The sequence below is a fragment of the Aulonocara stuartgranti genome, assembly GCF_965226115.1.
Source record: "Aulonocara stuartgranti genome assembly, chromosome: 14".
Taxonomy (NCBI): Eukaryota; Metazoa; Chordata; class Actinopteri; order Cichliformes; family Cichlidae; genus Aulonocara; species Aulonocara stuartgranti.
Window position 1 is genome coordinate 2,323,188 of NC_138950.1, and position 16,490 is coordinate 2,339,677.

Below are 16,490 nucleotides of genomic sequence, written 5' to 3' on the forward strand. Positions count from 1 at the left end.
CTGTGTCGCAGAGCACAGGTGAGGTCACCTGCAGCTTTTAATTGTGTGACAGATCACATGACTGTCTACAGTTTCACTTCAGCCTGAGGTGTTCAACGGTGATTGGACCTGATGGAGTTACTGGAGAGATCCGCCTGACCCTGAAGCTCCAGTGTTTGTCGCTTTGAAATTTAAAAGTGAAGTTATTTGATCTTTAAAGGAAACTTCTTGTATTTAAGATAATTTTGAAAGCTTGCAAATGTGACTGTCAGCAGAATTTGAAGAGACATTTTTGACTTTATCTCCAAAAACGTCCCAGCAAGCACATTTGAAACGAAGCTGCTGTCTCTCACCTCCAACATCATTCTGAATAAAAACCTGTGAGAGGAGTCAGACGGCAGCTGGTCAGTGCTGAGATGTTTGCTGGGTCTGGGCTGTGTTGACCGCAGTTCTACTGAAGTACTTTTTTGTACTAAACATGGGCCAAAGACCTGGCAGGTCATTTTAGAAGACCTTTTTTATTTACACCGCTGTTCTATTAAAGGCCACACCTGACTTCCTGCATGAGTCAGGTGTGGCAGAGAAATGTGCAAGGCTGGTGCGGGACAGGTACGAGGACAGTGGTGATGTGTGCAGGAGGAGTGACAGATGGATTCGTGGTGGGACTACATCAGGGATCTGCTCTGATCCCCTTCTTGTTTGCAGTGGTGACAGACTGACAGATGGGGTCAGGCAGGAGTGTCTGTGGAGCTGGCGAGCCGTAGTGAGAGTGGGGAGCAGGTGGGAAAGAGCCTGGAGAGGTGAAGGAATGCTTTGGAGAGAAGAATGGAAGATAGAACACGTGTGAGTGAGATGGAGACGTGCAGTGTGATAGTGAAGGAAGACTAGTTTAAATACCTGGATTAACAATGCACGTGAGAGGTGAAGAGATTCCAGGCAGGGTGGAGTGGGTGAAGACGAAACAAAGACGATATGGTGGGTAGTGTCTGAGGTGCTGGAGGCTGAGCTGGAGGGGGCAGAGATGAAGCTCAGGTTGAGTGGTTTGGAGACAAAGTTAAAGAGGTACGGCTGAAACGTGGACTTGCAGAGGAGAGTGGCTTTGTTGGACGAAGTACTATAGACGTGTAACGGTCTGTACGAGCTAGCAGCTAGCTGTGAAGCTGACGTGAATTCTCCAGAACACAGCATCTTCTTCCTGTATTTACTTTTGTTGCTCCGCCCCAGACACATCTGGCCAATAAGCAGACTGAACATTGTCACGTGGTTTCAGTGACATTTTGGTTCGCTTGGAGTTTTCTTGAATTTTTCTCAAATCATGAGAAAAGTTTGCAAACTCAGAGTAAATGACCTACAGGCGTGAAAACGCCCCGAGTGACTTCTTACTGCTGCAGAGCTGCTCTGTCATTTTAATCCAGAGGTCTGGATTTAAGAGGAGGGAGTCACTTTGATATTTAAGACAAAAAGCAGCATTTTTCCTCTTTGTGAAGCTGCAGCAAACAGCAGATTTGTCTTTATGAAATCATTCACCAAACAATCATCTCATGGTTTCAGCTCCAAACAAACACTTCTGAGTCTTCGAGTCGAGTGTTTTGTTTGGAAGAAATGTGTGTGGATGATGATGCTGATTACCGATGTTTGCTGTCTGGAACAGTTGGTGCATTTCTTTGAGCCCTGAGATCAACCTGCTTAGGAAAAGCCAAAATACTGAACCTGAAGGAGAGGAAAACCACAGGAAGGGTAAGCGGAGCAGGCTCCGAGTTGATGAGCGTTTTCTAATGTGTTTCGTTAGAGCAGCCGAGGCTGCTGGGATTCATTATGACTCAGATGATCTTCACAGTGTCCCAAGGCTCCGCCCACCCCGAGGCGGCGGGCCGCTCTGACTCTCAGCTAGCTAACATCTGCAGGCTAATGTCCCCTCTGATGGCCATAACAACACATAATGTTTTTACACCATTAAACAGCCTGTTTCCTTCAGCTTTATGGCTGCTGTTACCTGCAGCCCTCTCACACAAACACACTCGGGCAGCCTGCAGACCCACACGAGCTTCCTTTGCAGTGTTTACTGTCAGGATGTGGCTGAAAATTGCACTGATAGTTCAGTGAGGCAAATGCCTGAATAACAGCAGTGCATCTGCAGCTAAGTGCCGCCTGGAGGGATGTGTGTGCGAGCCTCGGTGCTCCACGTTACCGGATGAGGTTGCATCAAAAGTCGAGCCAGGTCCAGACTTTTATTTATTGTAACTGCTGTTTCCCTGCTGTGCAAACACAGAAGCCTCTTTGAATAAATAGTTTAATCAGGATGTTTGCAAAGCTGATTTAATAGTTGGTATATTGGAAACCAGAAAGCTGAGCACAATCTAATAGTTGAAGTAAAACGTTTGTATTTAAGAACTGCTTAAAAACTTTATTGCCTTCTTTAACTATCAGTTTAAATGTGTGCTGCTTGGAAAAAGCTTTTGGGGTTGAAGTACAGCCAAATAAAAGTGTTACACACACCTTGGAAAGCTGGATTTAAGGTGCCAACACCTGTGCTTATGCACTCGGCCTCCAGAGTTCCATGACCTGCTTAAAGAGACTGTAATGCAAGTTTACAGCCAGATGTTTGACATTAGAGTAGCTTTGCATGAGTTCACATTGATCCTCATTCATCTTACCTGGGCCTTCGTGCAGCCACTTAGTCCATCCTCTGCCTGAAACAAGATGTTTTAGCTCATCTCTCTTTACGCCTTTACTGGGAAATACTGACATGCAGTCTTACACCTCATAGAAAAGCCATTTAGAGACACCTGATCTCTTCATTATGAAGGTGAAGTTTGAAGAAAGGTCACGGGGTCGTAAAAGTCTGATCCAGAAGTCTCCTGATGTGTATAAAAAGTATTATAATGAGACATGTAGAGACCTGCTGCCTGCAGATAACATGGCAGTAACAACGGTCGTTTTTAGGTTCACGTGTGGAAAGACGCTACTCCGCTCTGTGATCCTCTCGTCTCAAACGCTCGCTCCTTCCTCTGCCTTTAATTCATCGCAATCCGCCGCCTCGTGACACCACTTCCAGATGAGTTGGTTTAACATTCAAATCTCCAGAGCGGCATTGGTGTATTTGGGTCACGAGATAAAGATCTATGCAGTAAAAAGAGAGTCCTCCGACACCTTTAGAAAGTCCTTTTTTCTGTCCTGAAACCAAACGGGACATAATCACTGAGCCGGAGTTATGAACTCACATCTGTCCGATGTGCTCTGAGAAAACTGAGACTGCTGTTTTTGCATTTTAGGAAAAATAATCTGGGGTTCGAGTCGTTCTGTTTTAATGCCACGGTGTGAGAAATGACGCCTCGGTGTCTTTGCAGTACAGCAGCTGGCGTCAGAGTGCCAAATAAAAGCAGGACGCTAACGACTCGCTGGCCTCGACTGAGACGCTCTCCGGGGCAAATGTAATTATCTTTATTTATAAACGTGTGTTTATCGCGGCTCCGCCTTCCTCTGTGCTCCATTAAAGGTGTTAGATGCTGGTTTGTAAAATCAACATGTCAGAGCCTCGTTAATTTTTAAGAACCGGCCAAAATGATCACTAAGAAATGTGCCTTTCAGCCTCCTGTGGCCTCCGCAGAGCGAAATCTGCAGGAAGAAGAGTTTGTGTGTGGATGTGGAGGGGAGGGGCTTCCTTTTAATTAAGCCTTGCAGAAGACTATAATGGAGATGTCATTGGTCTGATGATTGGACTGAACAGACCACAAGTTTTACTTCATGGTTCTTTCTAGTCTTCTATCCACATGAGTCACTCGGGTTGGATCAAATGCGTCTAAACGAGACATTCCCGAGACACAGTCTCGCAGTCGTGGGCTCTTCTCCTGGTAGGACACGCCACAACACCGTCACCTAAGAGGCCTCCAGGACCAGAGCCGCCAGTGGAGGCCTGGGTGGTCCAATTCCTGTTTGAACGGGCCATGGGTGGCTGCTGCCTGCTGTTCTTCTGGCTTTGTGCAGTTTCTAAGAGGAATCGAACTCGTCAGTATTCGGCAAATTTCATTTAAAAGGATCATTGTTTCCGTCCTTCACAGCAGGCGAGTGCATCCTTTTTGTATTTGTGGGGCTGAATTTTCTTTCTCTTAAAGACTTTAAATCCATACGAGTCGCTCCACATTTAATATAAAACATTTTGGTTGTTTTAAACTCCATTATCTGCTTTTGTCTGAACAGTTTGACAGTTTGAAAATTACACAAAAAAGCTCTGAAGAAGGTTTTAAGTCGTACATTTGCTCTGTCTGGCAGTCAAAACTAGAATTAAAGTGATTGAGACTTAAAGCTCTTATAAACTGGATTTTTATTTTTCTTCAAACCCACGTGTCTCTGCATCACTGCACGTTCACCACAGTCGTGCTCACGGAAACATCTGTTTGCTTTGAGTTTCCTCCTGAGGAGCTCTGTTCATTTCTTAAAACATTCAAGATTCAGCGGAGTCACAAAGTAAAGCTTGAAATGGTCTCTGGAAGCTGTCGGTGCTCAGTGTGAGCCCAAAATGTGTTTCTTGAAAGTTTATCTGAAGACTTTGATCTGTTGTTAACAGCTTCGGCCACAATCTGGGTTGAGAACATGAGAGGGAAAAAACGGGGAGAAATTTAAAACTTTAAATTAAGCAAATCTCCAGAGAAGAGCTCTTGCTCTTAGCTTTGTGATGTGCACTTTTGTTTTTTCTCCTTCTTAAATTTGGCAAACGGAGGACGAAACCATCTCGCGTTTCACTGAAGCGGCGTTTTCCTGCTTCAGCAGGAGCAGAGGCTCATATTACCTTCCATCTGAATTACTTTACCATCCATTTAAACAGTGTTGCTGCCACAGCAGGACGAACCCGGGTGCATGTGAAGGTGTCGAACAGAAACCGTGACATTGAAGCCGTTTCCATTCTGCAGGCCTCGCTCTGTAATCCTCTGGCTCCTGTTGAACTGCAGCTGAGCTCCTAAGACGGCGCCCGAGCCTCAGGACAAGTTTCTGTACAATAATAACAAAACACGATGAGTCAGACTCGGTAAAGCCAAATGTAGCTCCCAGGTCTGAGGACTGCACCTTTGATTCTTCTTGATGAACAGCAGGTGTATTATTTGTCAGGTAGTTTTATTAAAGCTGCTCCAGCATCACAAACAGTCCAGAGGACCAGTTCAGGCTTTTATCTGGCGTTGGCGTTTTATCCTCAGTAGTGTCCAACTCGATGAGTCATAAAATAAATGATCCCCTGCACAGCTGTGTTCGTATCAGGCTGTAAACGTGTTTATTTCTGCTGTAAAGTCGGACATTTTAACGCGGGACTGTTTGACTCGCTGCTGGAGCCTCGTGTGGACATTAGAGGAACAACAGCTTCCTTCTTGGGCTCTGCCCATCACTTCCTCTGGTGCGAAAGCTTTTCAGAGGAGCTTGATTTGAATATTTGGATAACACGTCAGCGCTGCATAACCACAAACCCACACACTGAAGTTTGTTTTGACTCAGACGGCTTTAAATGAGATTAATCTGCTGCCAAAGAGCCAATAACAAATGCACTTTGTTTGCTGAGAGTCACAAAGATGAGCCCGTTGTTAGCTGTCCAGAAACCCACAACACATCAGTGTTTTGTCCCACGTGGCTCTGACTGTATTTTCTCGGTCAGTTATTTTGGAGATGATCGGTAAACTCTACACCTTCCACCTATTCTCACAGTCTCACTTTCCATCATCTCGCATCCTCGTCTACTTCTACGTAATCTGTCTCTTCTCTGCGAGGGCGACACAAAGGCTGCTTGTTCCCAGCCTGCCTGCCTTTGTCCAGAACAGACAATGCAGTGACTCCAGGGGACGAAGAGGGGGGGGAGGAGGCAAAAGTGAGTTAGGCGGAGAAAAAGGTGACAATAGGAAAAGAGACTAATTTTACCCATGCCTGTGAAAAACATGAGTGTCTATATCAAGTTAGTGTTTTTTTTTTTTTTTTTTTTTTTTTTTCTAGTGTATGAAATTTAGGAACATCACAAAAAACACAAAATCAGCAGCAAGTTCCTTCCTGTTTATAGTTTATTACATTTATATATGCAGATCTGCTCATTGCAAACTCCATGTGTTTATTATTGGAGTCGTCTGGAGTAGCTCTGCGTGATTCAGTTCATAATAATTCATTGTACACTTCATTGTTTTTCCAACCTGTCTCCGACCTGCCTTTCCACGTGATGTGTATGCATGTATGGTTGGGGGTTCACTGCAGGTGTAAACTTTGCATGTGACAAATAAAAGGCTTCATCTTTGTCTTACTGGGCCTCGAGGAAACCCCCCAGTCCAGAAAATATCTGAATGGAGCCCTTTTTAGCTCCTCCCCCTTTAAATTCTTCTTTCCTCTGATTGGCAGCCTTGTAAAAACTAAGCAGAGGCCTTCTGCTTACAGTGATTCCTGGGTCATTATTCTCTTTTTTTTTCTTTTTTTTTTTTTTTTTTTTTTAATCAGTATGTGATTGAGACTTGGTGTCTCCTAATTTTTATGTTTGATGAGCAGATCGACCAAAGTGCTCCTGAGGTCAGAGTGGACGCTCGTCTCGTGTAAGGTGACTGAAAAGCCCAAACCAGAAAATGTCGTCTGTTTATAAATTGAGTTATTACTCAATTTATAAACAATCTTCTTTCAGCAAACTGCAGCACGACATCGCAAACACTTTTCAACGCGGTCTAACAAAGCCGAGCTCGTAGTTTGTCGCCTGCTATACTGAGCTTATTGGAAATTTATTTCCTTTTTAAATTCAACTTAAGTCTTTAATTAATAAAAATCCAGTTTCACCACTTTTTCCAACTTTAACAGGAATTTTAAAAGAAATTATTGAATTTTTCTTCAACCCTCAGTGGCCCTAATACAGGTGTAGGGGAACTCCAGGCCTCGAGGGCCGGTGTCCTGCAGGTCTTAGATGTGTCCAACACAGCTCATTTAAATGACCTCCTCAACATGTCTTGAAGTTCTCCAGAGGCCTGGTAATGATCTGATTCGGGTGTGCTGACCCAGGGTGAGATCTAACACCTGCAGGACACCGGCCCTCGAGGCCTGGAGTTCTCCACCCCTGCCCTAATAGATCTTTGTTAATAATGGTGTGAACACAGACTTTAAAGGATTGAAATATTCATGAATGCCTGTGTTTAGTCATTTCAGTGTTTTGCCAAAGTGGATAATGTTGAAAGGCCTTACGGGGAAAGGGCTAAACCAGCTTGTGTCAGACGATCAACTGAGGCTCTTCTTTATAAGATAAAGAAGGATTATTTTGAGCTGTGACTCATGCAAAGCTGCTTTCGGGTCTAGCCCGGCTGTTCTCAGACATGTTTCTGAATCGGCGATTTCCTGCTGAGATGATGTAAAACTGTCGATACAACAAACGATGCTCAATGTGGTCGCCGAGAGGCCACAGAAGCTCAGGTTTGAGGTGCTTGTGTTCTCTGCTGAGGAGCAGGGGGGATGTTTAACTTTGTCTCAGGACACAGACGTTATTTTAATCAGTCTTGGTTCTAATAGTCCTGATTTCCTCTCACCTTCATCATCTCCTCAGCTGAATATCGCTTTCCCTCTAAAGCGGCCGAGCTCTAATAGGAGCCATTCGTCTCTTCTCCCCGCCGCCGAAGCTTCAGCGAGTGATGCATTTCAGGGCTGCGTTTCTAGGTAATGCAGTTAACTTTAAAAAGCTGAGCTGCACTTTATTCTTTAATGATATAATTGCACAGGATACAAGTGGGTTAGATTTGAAAACCCCGCATGAATTTGTTTCTGTATTTGGAGCTTTTGACGTGAATAAAATCCAATTTTCCAACGAAGCCGCTGCGTTCAGGGGCAAACGCGTAAAAACAAACGTCTGGAGCGGTGGTCGTTATGAATTATCCATCACTGCGTGAGCTCAACATTGTTTAAAAAGACTGAGACACAGTGATCAGATGATTTTTGGAGTGTTCAGCTATACCCACAGATACGTGCTAATCACAGCTGACCAACATCTGCACGAAATCCCAGAATTTCATCAAATCTGTAGCTCCGCCTTCTTGGATGGTATCTTAGTACAGTAACCTCACAGCAGCCATATTACTGGTCAGATAATGTCATTAAAAAGGCTCCAACATCACAAACGCAGTCCAGAGGTCCAGTTCAGTGAAGCCCATCAGACAGCTAGCAGCTATGGCCCTCTTGGAGGAAGGCCCCCGCAGACCCCTCTGTTTGTGGCCTGTCTGCTAATTCTGCCAATTCTTATTAAATATTCTAGAAACGTGTTTAACTTTTTTTTTTTAGGGAATGCCACACAGTTAAAGTGTAAATCCGGCTGCATGCAAGCCCCTTCTACCTCAGACACATCCTGCGTATTGCTGGTGCTCTGCTCTGTAGTCTCAGGACAGTGTGGGGCACTGTGGGAGTGTCATCCTGCTCTGAAGCTGTAAACTCGCCTCCTGTCACCTTCACAGCTGCACATTCTGCACATCTAATTGGATAAAACCACCTCAGAGTGCCGTGCTAATAAAGCTATGTAGAAGTTAAGCCCCGCCCCTTTATCTTGCTATAATAAAGTGTGGTTCAGGGCACAGAGGAAGCAGAATCGCCTCTTCCCCTCTCCTCCTCCTCTTCATCTTAATCTCTCCCTCAGTTCGATATCAATATCAGCCTCAACCAGAGCCATTTCCTTAATCTTAATAACTCGAATTCATTTCCTATCTCTGCTGCAGCGCGGTTTACAGCAGAGGTGATAGCCTCCTCATCCCAGCAGGGACGGGTCTTAATAGTAGTGATGAGCTGCCTCCCCTCGTTCCCTCACGCTGCTCCGTCTGCCTGCTTGTGGTTTCATGCAGACAGAACAGAATGGCACGGTGAATAAAATCTTACGTAATCTAAGAGAAATCTGCTGGTATCCAACAGAAGATCTGCCAACAGGGTTAGAAAAGTTAGCGGATAAGATCCACTACTGCGTGCTGTCTGACCTTAAAGAGCAGGGACAGAGAGAAGCTTGCTGGAAACGGCAGAAAGGGAGATAAAGGTTCCTGAAACTGGATTTTCTTAATTCGCTCAATTAAAATTGTAGCTCAGAGGAAGATCTGATAACGCCATCCTCTCCCTCGACTCTGGTCGGGTTGTCAGAGTAGTTAACCTTAAAAAAAAACACAACTTTAATAAGATGATGTAAATGAAGCATTATTCAGAAGCAGTGCGACCACAATCATCCTGTGTTTCAGGAACATGGAAATAAAGTGGGTTCTGCTTCTCCTTACGTCTCGTGGTACATCTCCTGCTCCATCCGTGGGCGTTCACGTTCAACGTTAAAGTTAAAAACTTCCAGTAATGGTCAGTGGCTGCTCTCAGACCATCGGTGTTTCCTACTCTTGCAGATGCAGGGGCAGCAAATCGGAAGGGGTTTAAAGGGGGAGGAGCTAAAACAGTCCGTTTCAGGTAAACTGAGGTTATAAGATGAAGATTATTTGACTCGCAGTGCAAACTAAAGAGTACTCTGAAAAACTGCAGTTCCTCTGATGTCCACTCGAGGCTCCAGCAGCGAGTCATTCACGTCAGGCTCGATGTTAAAACTGTACAGCAGAAACACCAGAAGGTCAAAGGTAAAACTACAACTGGTGTTTTATTTTTTATTTTTTGTGTGTCAGTATGTGGTGTCAGCCTGTGATGTCATTGTGACATCATATGGCGTAGTGTTGAAAAAATGAAGTGTGCTGCACAGCTCTCTGCCTGCCCTTTCACTCGATATTCAAGAAACTGTATTTACTGATAGATTTTTATTTTAAGTTTAACTTTGGCTGCAAACAACGAAGGTTAAACCTGAAGATGATCCATTTACTGGTTTTCACATTTGGTGTCACCTAATGACCTTGACCTGGTTTCCACCAAAAATGCAGTCAGCTGATTACATCCTGGCGCCCTTCAAGGGGAGAATAAACATGTTTACAGGCGGCTACTGATGCGCTTTCTATGAATAGTTTAATACTTCGTAATAACTGTGTAACTCTGGTTAAATTCTATTAAGGCATCAAGTTTGCATCATTGGGGCGTGGCCTGTTTGACGGATGGAGACAGAGGCGGCTGTAGCTGCTAGCTGTCAGCTAGGTGTCGCCTCAGCTACCTGGAGTCCCTGAACTGGACCTTTGTACCACGTTTGTGCTGTTGGACCTTTTTAATGCAAATATCTGGCCAATAATATGGCTGCTGTTTCTGCCAGGTCTGGTTTGTGAAAGATTTTAATTCAGTTTCACTTCCTCAGAAAGAAAATGATGTGAACAAAGACATTTTTAACCACTGCATTAACCTAATCGGGGTGTGTGAAAGTGAGAACGGTGCCAGAAAACGACACACAGCAAGACGCTTGTGGGTTCACACTGTCAACTTCTTTTATTCTCCTTTGAATGAAGGGAGGACGGGTCCATCAGTCAAAGTCACATGACATTAAGCAAGCCCTATTAAAGCTCACTCGTCATGGAAGGGATGAGGAAAAGGAAAGATTTTAGCTGAAAGGGCAAACATCGTGTAGTAACCCCCACAGAGCTCCTAAATGTCCCAAGAGTCAGATTTCATGGTTAATAAAAGTTTAAATGAATCCAGATCTCCCCAAACTGATTGGTTACAGATTTCTCGGCTCCGGGAGCGAACATTGCTCTCTTTCTGCAACAGATTGCCCTGATGTTGTTTCCTATCTGATGAAATTAGATTCTGCTAGAGGCTGGTAACGTCTGAAAATGCAAGTTCAGGTGTTAAAATGATGAAAAGTGGGCCAATAAAATGAAATAAAGGCAGAAGAGGTGGATTTCTGGATCCAGCTGAAAAAGAGAGGAGAATAAGGACAGCTGGTTTTACGCCCTGCTGAGCCTCAGCCCGGCTGTTTGTCCCTGCAGACAGGTGTTACTGGCGTCAAAGTCATGGAAGACGTGCGCACAGACACGCACAGCTGTCGGGGAATCATATTGGATGACGAAGCATCAATCATTACAGCCAATCAGACTTCACTGCTTGTATTCTCGTCCAATACGATCACAAGATTTTTATTGATTTATTTTTTGCCTCCCTGTTCCTGCTGGTGATTGACATCATAAGTGATGTCATCAGTATGTCAGGTAGTAGACTTATATTGTGTGTGTGTGTGTGTGTGTGTGTGTGTTGTGACTCTAATGTTTGAGCAGTTCTTCCTGTAATTCAGCTGGGTGGGTGTATCTCATATTCAAATTTTTCCCTCTCATGGAAAATTTCCAGACACCTGCCTGCTGTTGTCCTGGGCTCTGCGCTCTGTCCACATTTGAAGGACTGGTTCAGCAGTTCGGGGGAAGTGCACTCATCGTTCTCGGCAATAAGCAAATATGTTTAGATGTCCATGAAACGAATGCCACAAACGGTTAGCCGAGCTTAGCACACAGACAGGAAACTGGGGTTAAAGTGGACCTGTTCTGTTCTTATTTCCTGTCATGTCTCGTGTTCATATTGATGTTTCAAATAATAAGTAATCCTTTTGTCTCGAGCTCTTCTCTCAAGCATAAATATAATGTATAAATATAATGAATATGTAATGAGCTTGTCCTCGGTTGGTTGCAGGAAATGGTTTCAGCCTCGTGCTGTGAGTCTGTTACACACCAGGCTGCTGCATAACGAGGGAAACTGAAGATGGCACGTTTGTTCAGTCTGACAGGAAATTCAACACTTTTTTTTTTCCCACCCTGTCAAATTTCCAGAGTCTCTTAGTAACATTGTGTTGTTATTCAAACTCTTAATTTCTGCTGCATGACGTAACTTACATTTGTTTTTACTGAGAGAATTGCAGCAGGGATCAGCAGAGTAATGGAAAAGAGTTTTGTTTCCCCTTAATCTTCATTTTAAGCATTCTGCATATCTGGAAATGTTTTATTGTTCTTATTGCACTTTCCTTTAGATGCAACAAAGGTTAATGAGTCTATTTTATCTGTGGAGTTGGATGTTGTTCACTGGTTCAATTCCAAACGCTGTTATGAATGAAGACGTGCAAGAGTCAAAGTTAGATCTGCTCAGTCTGTTTTCTTCATCTTGTTCTTGGCTGTTCCCTTTAAGGGGCATCACAGCAGATCATCTGCCTCCTGTCCCAGCTTCCTCCTCTGTCACGCCGACGTCTTACACCTGCTGGGTCTAAAATAGACTAATGTTGACTTCCTCCAGGGTCTGAAACTGCACTGACAGCACTAAGAGGACAGCTCGGGACTGAGGGTTCACTCGTGTCTCTGATAAGACTCAATGAGTGGGGGGTGAGGTTGATGCAGTCATTAAATCGTGTGTGTGTGTGTGTGTGTGTGTGTGTGTGTGTGTGTGTACTGCAGGCAGCTGGCGACTCATCAGCAGTTAAAGATGCTCGCTTGCTCTCTGTCTGGTAAATCTACATACTGAAGCTTCATTCACTCTTTGAGCTCAGTGGGAAAACAGCCGTGTGTGTGTTCAGATGTTAAGCAGATGTTCGCGTCTGTTCTGTGGAGACTGAGGTGATAAATGTCACTAAATGAACTGAGATGAACCTGCCTGTCTGCCGCTTTCATACTTCAAATGGTAAATGTCCAGCATTTGTGTAGCGCTTTATTAGTCCCTGTGGAACCAAAAGCGCTTTACACAACCTGTCATCCACCCATTGGTGATGGCAGCTACATTGTAGCCACAGCCGCCCTGGGGCGCACTGACAGAGGCGAGGCTGCCGGACACTGGCGCCACCGGGCCCTCTGACCACCACCAGTAGGCAACGGGTGAAGTGTCTTGCCCAAGGACACAACGACCGAGACTGTCCGAGCCGGGGCTCGAACCGGCAACCTTCCGATTACAAGGCGAACGCCCAACTCTTGAGCCACGATCGCCCACTTCAGGCACAGACTGCACCACAGCGTCGATGTACACGTACAATGGCAATGAACAGCTGTTTTATTCTATCCTACACAAAACATGGATCTAGATGCCGTGTCGGCTCCCTCCCCACCACCAGTGGTTCGGTTCAGGGAGTTCCTCTTTAATCAGTCCTGTGCAGTGAATTACCTGCAGGCAACTAAAACCTGCTGCTCAAACATGATTGGTCAGTAGATGTGACATTACAAAGCTGCTCTCCGTTTACCATCTGACAATCAAACCTGATTAAAGCTTTTAAAGGCCTGAAGCCATAAAACTGGTGTGAAGGTAAAGTCCAGGTCAGACACACACACATGCTTTCGCTGTGTAAGAAATAAATGGTGTGTAATGGTTAAAATATAACTGGACGCAGACTGGAGAGGTGCACACGCTCTGCTGTAGCAGGCAGACAGGTGAGCAGGATCTATGCAGCCTCAGTGGTCCAGGTCTGACGCCTTGGCCTCATAACTCTGTTACACACTCAGTCCCCAGGTGGGAGTCTGGAGGAGGCGGCCTCGGCCTGATAGGACAGGCAGCGCCTGATCTATGAGTCTGGGATACTAAAGTGCTCAGGTGGAAACACAAAGGTGTGTGCGAGCACCTGAGGTGGCTGTCTGACTGGAGAGGGAAGGACGAGGAGCAAACGGACGACACGGTGAAATCTGTTAGTTATAGACTGTATATAAAAGATGGCCATCATAGCATCACTGAGCAGCAGCCTGAGGGGCTGAAAAGAAAAAAAACCCTCTAAAAACAAGCCAGTGCTGAGAGTTTGCAATCCAACATCTGAGACCATAAACTCATCAGGAAACTGTTTACTGGAACTTGTCCCAGCTATCATAGGGCGAGAGGCGGGGTACACCGTGGACAGGTTGCCAAAGCATTTGAATATAAGGGGGCTGCTACGTAGAGTCTCTCCAGATGTGGCTTGTATAAAACAGCTGTGCATTACTACTCTTACTACACTACACCGCCTCCGTGCATCTTGGGAATTCAGGAAAACATCTTTCGGGATGGCTCGCTGATTTATGGCTCACTGGCAGGAGGACAGACGGTCTCTGTCAGCTTGATGATGATGTTGTTCTTCCCCCTGGTGGACAAAAACAGATCAGCTAGTAAAGATGTTGACCGATACGTGACCATAAATGATATTTTCTCCTATTTATTTCCTTATCATAAGAGTTAATTAACCTCTTAAGCCCCAAGCCTACCTGATCTCCTGCTTTTTGCCCCCTGAAAGCAGGAGATCAGGTAGGCTTGGGGCTTAAGAGGTTAACTAAAGGTGCACAGAAAACTACGAGTGTTGGAAAGGGAAACCAAGCAGACTGTCTTCAAACACAGAGGACGAGCAGTTTTCTCTTCATTAAACTTGAGCTTGAACTTCAGCTTCACTGAACTGTGAAATCCCTGCAGCACACTTTCTGATGAGACTCTACAGTTTGCATTTGTCTGAATTTACTGAGCTGAGACTGGCAGATCTGCCATCACTGTTTCCTCTGTGTTCATTTTATCTCAGAGTACACTCCTGCTCCTCCACTAAACGCACAATAGATGGGTATGATTTATGACAGGAAGTGTTTTGAGTTTGTGTGTGTGTGTGTGTGTGTGTGTGTGTGTGTGTGTGTGTGTGTACACAAGTGGTTTTTAGAGTCAGGGTTACAGTTATGGTGAGCATTATGTTAATTAACGTCCTCACTAAGATATGAAAGTGTTTTTTCTTTGAGAAGAGCAGCGTATTTAAACGTGTTTAAATTGTCTGTAAAAGCTGTTACAGCCCGTCTCTCACCATCATCTGGGGAAGAACAGCTGGCAGGTTAGTCAGCAGCACAAGTAACTGGGCTAAATTATAAAATCTCCTATTTACGCACCTTTTTATTACATTATCGTCTACTTTAACTTCCACATTGCCAAATCCCCTGAATGCTGTCTGAAAATGTTTGTGATCATCTTAATTTTGAGACGTTTGGAGGGGAAAATGGCGTTTTATTGTGCACAGAGCGCCTGGATGTCGGTCACAGGTCCTGAGTGTGTAATCACCTGCTGCGTCTGTAAATCGGGAGATAATTACACACAGACTGTGAGCACCAACTGAATGAAAGGTGCAGTGTAAATTTGTCCTGCTTTTCATAAATCAGACCCGCTCTGTCTCCACTCATGGAGAACAGTTCTGGCTCAATCTCAATAAAGAACCCGAGTGACTCATTGTGTGTGTGTGTGTGTGTGTGTGTGTGTGTGTGTGTGTGTGTCCCCTAGTGGAAGCGATAATGGTGACTCATGGCTGTGTGGTCGTCCTCCTGGCTCGGAGGATTTAAACCACTGACTGGCAGCCTGATTTCTTGTTGTTTGCTCTTCTCCAGGAGCGCCGTCTCAAACGTGTTCGTGTCACCTTGTTAAAGCAGTCGCATCAACTTCAGGAACAACTAAAGATTGTGGGAATAAAAAGATTCTCCTTATTGCCCACAAACACTTGGCAAAACTGGGACTTTCGTTTAGTCGTTGAATGCAGTAACTCCATATTTGGCTATAGAGTGAGGAAATTATTTGATCCCCTGCTGAATTTAAGTTTTCTCAGAATAAAATGAATTCACTTTGTTTGAATATTAATGGACATGGACAGAATATCAACCAAAAATTCAGAAAAACAGAAACTGACCCAGAGTTGGATCAGCAGAGCACGGAGGGGTGGTTGGCAGTGGTTAGTGTAACCAATATTGTTGGCGTGTTGCGTTAGGCATAGGTCTCTGAATTAATGTGAATTCTAATCAGTGGCGTCTTCTCCATCAGGTAAAGGTCACATGATGTTGAAATGCCTGGCATAGACCTGCCCACCTCGGAACGCCACAGCAGCATCACCCCAAACCCTGCAGGAAGTGATGTTGTACCCGGAGATGAAGTGAGTGACACGGAGCACCTCCTGGATCTGTACCAGTGCCGGCTTCCTGTCCAGTCGTCTCCAGTGGAGCTAAAGGAGGAAATGCAGCGAGTCGACAGCAGCTGGAGCCAAGATGGAGACCTGCAGGACTGTGGACAGTGAGTGTCCTTCAGCTGATAATCAGACCTGAGTAATCAGTAAAACAGATGATAGATCTTTAAGAGTTGCTGTGCAGCTACTCTGCAGCATTTTTTCAGCTGAGGTCAATTTTGAACGATGAATTTGCACTGCAGACTAATAACAGCACAGTTACACTTTTCTCAGGTTTCTTGTTCAGCTTGAAAACTTCTCACTTTGTGCGTATTTCTGCCAGGTTGGAGAGGAGATGGCTGCTCTGGCACGAGTTTATGAAGGAGTACGACCACTTGGATGCTTGGCTGAGATTGGCCGAGGAGGCCGTCTCTTCCCCAAACTCCGTCCACGTTACCTACCAGACCGCCAAGGAGGAAATGAAGAAGTTTGAGGTGGGGAAAAAGAAATAACTTAAACAGAAACTGAAATCTAAACTTGGCTTCAGGTGTTTTAACCTCACAGGGATTCCAGCAACCATCTTTCACCTTGGACTCATCTGTATTTCTGTTGTGCACTGAATCTCTTTTGTTGTCTCTCTGTGACAGAATTGATGTTTGAGCTCTGTGTTTGTGTTCAGGCACTCGCACAAATTAAAACCTGGGTCAGAGCAAAGCTGGGCCAAAGTTCAGCACATGGTTAAAGTTGTCACCCAGCC

General features: G+C 44.9%; 1 protein-coding gene across 3 annotated transcripts in view; it reads left to right on the plus strand.

Moving 5' to 3' along the window:
• The window catches only part of LOC309688086 (uncharacterized protein), a 34,735-nt gene that overhangs the window by 3,743 nt on the left and 14,502 nt on the right, over positions 1-16,490 (plus strand). For all 3 annotated transcript variants that reach the window (XM_082503519.1, XM_082503518.1, XM_082503520.1), the window contains 2 exons: positions 15,616-15,861; positions 16,077-16,227. In XM_082503519.1, coding sequence (XP_082359645.1) covers positions 15,638-15,861; positions 16,077-16,227 — 375 coding nt within the window. In that variant the 5' untranslated portion in view covers positions 15,616-15,637. The remainder of the gene's footprint in view (positions 1-15,615; positions 15,862-16,076; positions 16,228-16,490) is intronic.